This window comes from Sinocyclocheilus rhinocerous, unplaced genomic scaffold (assembly GCF_001515625.1).
Source record: "Sinocyclocheilus rhinocerous isolate Xijiao unplaced genomic scaffold, SAMN03320098_v1.1 scaffold1022, whole genome shotgun sequence".
Taxonomy (NCBI): domain Eukaryota; kingdom Metazoa; phylum Chordata; class Actinopteri; order Cypriniformes; family Cyprinidae; genus Sinocyclocheilus; species Sinocyclocheilus rhinocerous.
The window spans coordinates 639,114-641,632 of NW_015656677.1; the positions used below are offsets into that span (position 1 = coordinate 639,114).

The following is a 2,519-nucleotide window of genomic DNA, read 5'->3' on the forward strand; positions in this document are numbered from 1 at the left end:
AAAAGTGAAATCAGTGTACAAAAATATAGACCTGCTGATTGGATTTTGCATTAACAGTGACCTTTAACCGATAAAATAACAATTTACATTCAGACTTTTTGTGTTATGAAACATAATTACAGTTCAAATGTCAATGTAAACGCTCTGGGTTAGTTGTTGATTCGGATTCTGTCCGTTTCGTGAACGAGTCGTTCATTCAGACTGATTCATTGAAAAGATTCGACTCACAAGAGTGATTTATTCACGGACACCGCTATCGTTTGTTATGGCTGCGCGCTAGAATGCGTGGCTCATAGGGAAACTTTCTATCGTGTTTTATCGGAGTCTATTTTATTTATTTCCGCCATGTCAGCGGGCATTATGCTTATTAACCTACATCGACTTTTGCACCGTTCCTTCGGTGCCAGACGGCCGTTTTTAGCGAGATTATACCACACTCAGCGAGGAGTCTATGGTTTCAGACCGAGGGAGATTCCGGAGAAAGATGCTGGGCTTCCGCAGATCTCCGCGCTTAACCAAGGTTGATAACTTAACAGTAACCTGCTTCTAATATTGTCTGTGTTATTATAATGTTCATGCTTTAGAGACCCATAACGGTAACGTCTTACTTCTTAACGATGCATTCTTAAACCTGCAAAAACATTAGAGTTGCAAAGCAAAACCTGCAATGCTGTAACATTTGGAGTGTGGTAATGTATTACAAGCCGCATTCTCTGGCTGTCTGATGTAAACAGATCACGGGCTGGAGAGACTGGTGGAGGCCTATCGAGCACATGGACACAAAGTAGCTCAAATTAACCCCTTACTCCCCCAAACTCCTGTGCTGGACAGTGTCCCGGAGATCGGCCTGTTGAATGGAGCCGTTCATGGAGTCCTCAACACCGCTAGTGAGTTTCTGCTTGTTTCCTGGTAACTTACATAATTTTGAAGTTGGTCATAAAATACCTCTTACGTATTACTAAACGTATGTTCCGTGTTCAAAGGCGGTTAAAGTCTGGGAACGGAATATGGGAGTATGTATTTAGTAGAAAATTTAAGACTTAGGCTATATTTCGTGATGTCGATTAGCACAAGAAATAATTTCCACATGTTCAGTTTTGTGCAGAAATGGGTTTACAGTAATGGCATTAACTTGAGTAAGGAAAGGAAATTAGTTAAGGGGAAAGGTATTAGGGTTTAAATGCATAAATGTGCACTCTTGTATTTATTAACGCACTTATTGTTTTATAATAACGTTATTATTTTTTATTATGCTATTATTATTTTTTATCTATTTTATTCATATAATTTTATTATTTTTTAGTTATTTTTATCAATATTTTTTTAAACCTAATTGTTTATGTATTTATGTATTTATTTATTTTAGTGCTGTCAAACGATTAATCGCATCCAAAATAAATAAACAACTTTTATTTTGGATGGGATTAATTGCGATTAATCGTTTGACAGCACTAATTTATTTATTTAAGATGAAAAATGTGATTGCAATTTAAAATGCTATTTTTCCCCTCCAAGTTTGCTGTGATAATTTAGAGGGCTGGACTATTTGACCCCAAATGTAGTGATTATATATTAATATGACAGAAGAAGAAGAACTTCTGTTATTATTATTAATTATTTATTTTTATTATTATGTTAGCTTGTAATGTTAAAAGTCTATAACATAATTTATTAAATATGTATGGCTTTTTTATGTGTGGTTGTGGCTATACTTTAGAAAAATTGTGCTGGGCAACGATTAAATTTCTTTTTAATCGCGATTAATCGCATGATTTTCTGCGATTAATCACATTGTAATGCACAAAATTCAATAATGAATTCAAAAGTAGTGTATTGTGCACTTTTTTCATTTAAAAGTACTGCTATATGAACAAAAGTGCAATAACATTTGGTTTGCAAACACTTTAAACAAATGAGGTGCTTTTTTTACAGCAGTATTCCTTTTATATAGTAGCAGTTAAAATATTTCTTGTAAATCTCAAATTAAAAAATGTAATCAACTTAAATATAAAACCAAAGCTATTTGCCACTGCCAGGGCATTAACGTTTTTATAGAAAATATTTTATAGCTTGTTACAGAAAAACAAGTTATGCTCAGAGTAGGGATATGCAGGTATCAAATTTTCATGTTGCGATTAATTGCTAATGCTTTTATCACGGTATGCGGTATTATCACGATATTGAAATTTAGTTTTAAAAAGTGCTGTCATAATACAGTATAACAGGTTTAATAGCATTTTTCTTACAACAAAAATAACTGAACATTTAAATGCAATAAAGCAGCGCAACAGAGTGCGGCGCGGGACAACACTGGATGGGCGAGTTTGGGTGCGGGCGGGTAGAGATTTGTGTGTGCGGGATGTGGGAGAATAAGGGTGTACTCACACTAGGCATTTTGAACCGTGCCCGAGCGCGTTTGACCCCCAAAGCCCGGTTTGTTTGACTAGTGTGAGCGCTCCGTGCCGCGCTCGGGCGCGGTTCGTTTAGCCGGCCCTGGCTCGGCTGGAAGAGGTGGGGAC

At 36.2% G+C, this 2,519-nt stretch overlaps 1 protein-coding gene across 1 annotated transcript in view; it reads left to right on the plus strand.

The window, feature by feature from the left end:
- The first annotated feature begins 219 nt into the window (after window positions 1-219).
- Window positions 220-2,519, plus strand: part of dhtkd1 (dehydrogenase E1 and transketolase domain containing 1) — a 13,375-nt gene continuing 11,075 nt past the window's right edge. The window contains exons 1-2 of the mRNA XM_016528614.1: window positions 220-520; window positions 735-887. Coding sequence (XP_016384100.1) covers window positions 346-520; window positions 735-887 — 328 coding nt within the window. The 5' untranslated portion in view covers window positions 220-345. The remainder of the gene's footprint in view (window positions 521-734; window positions 888-2,519) is intronic.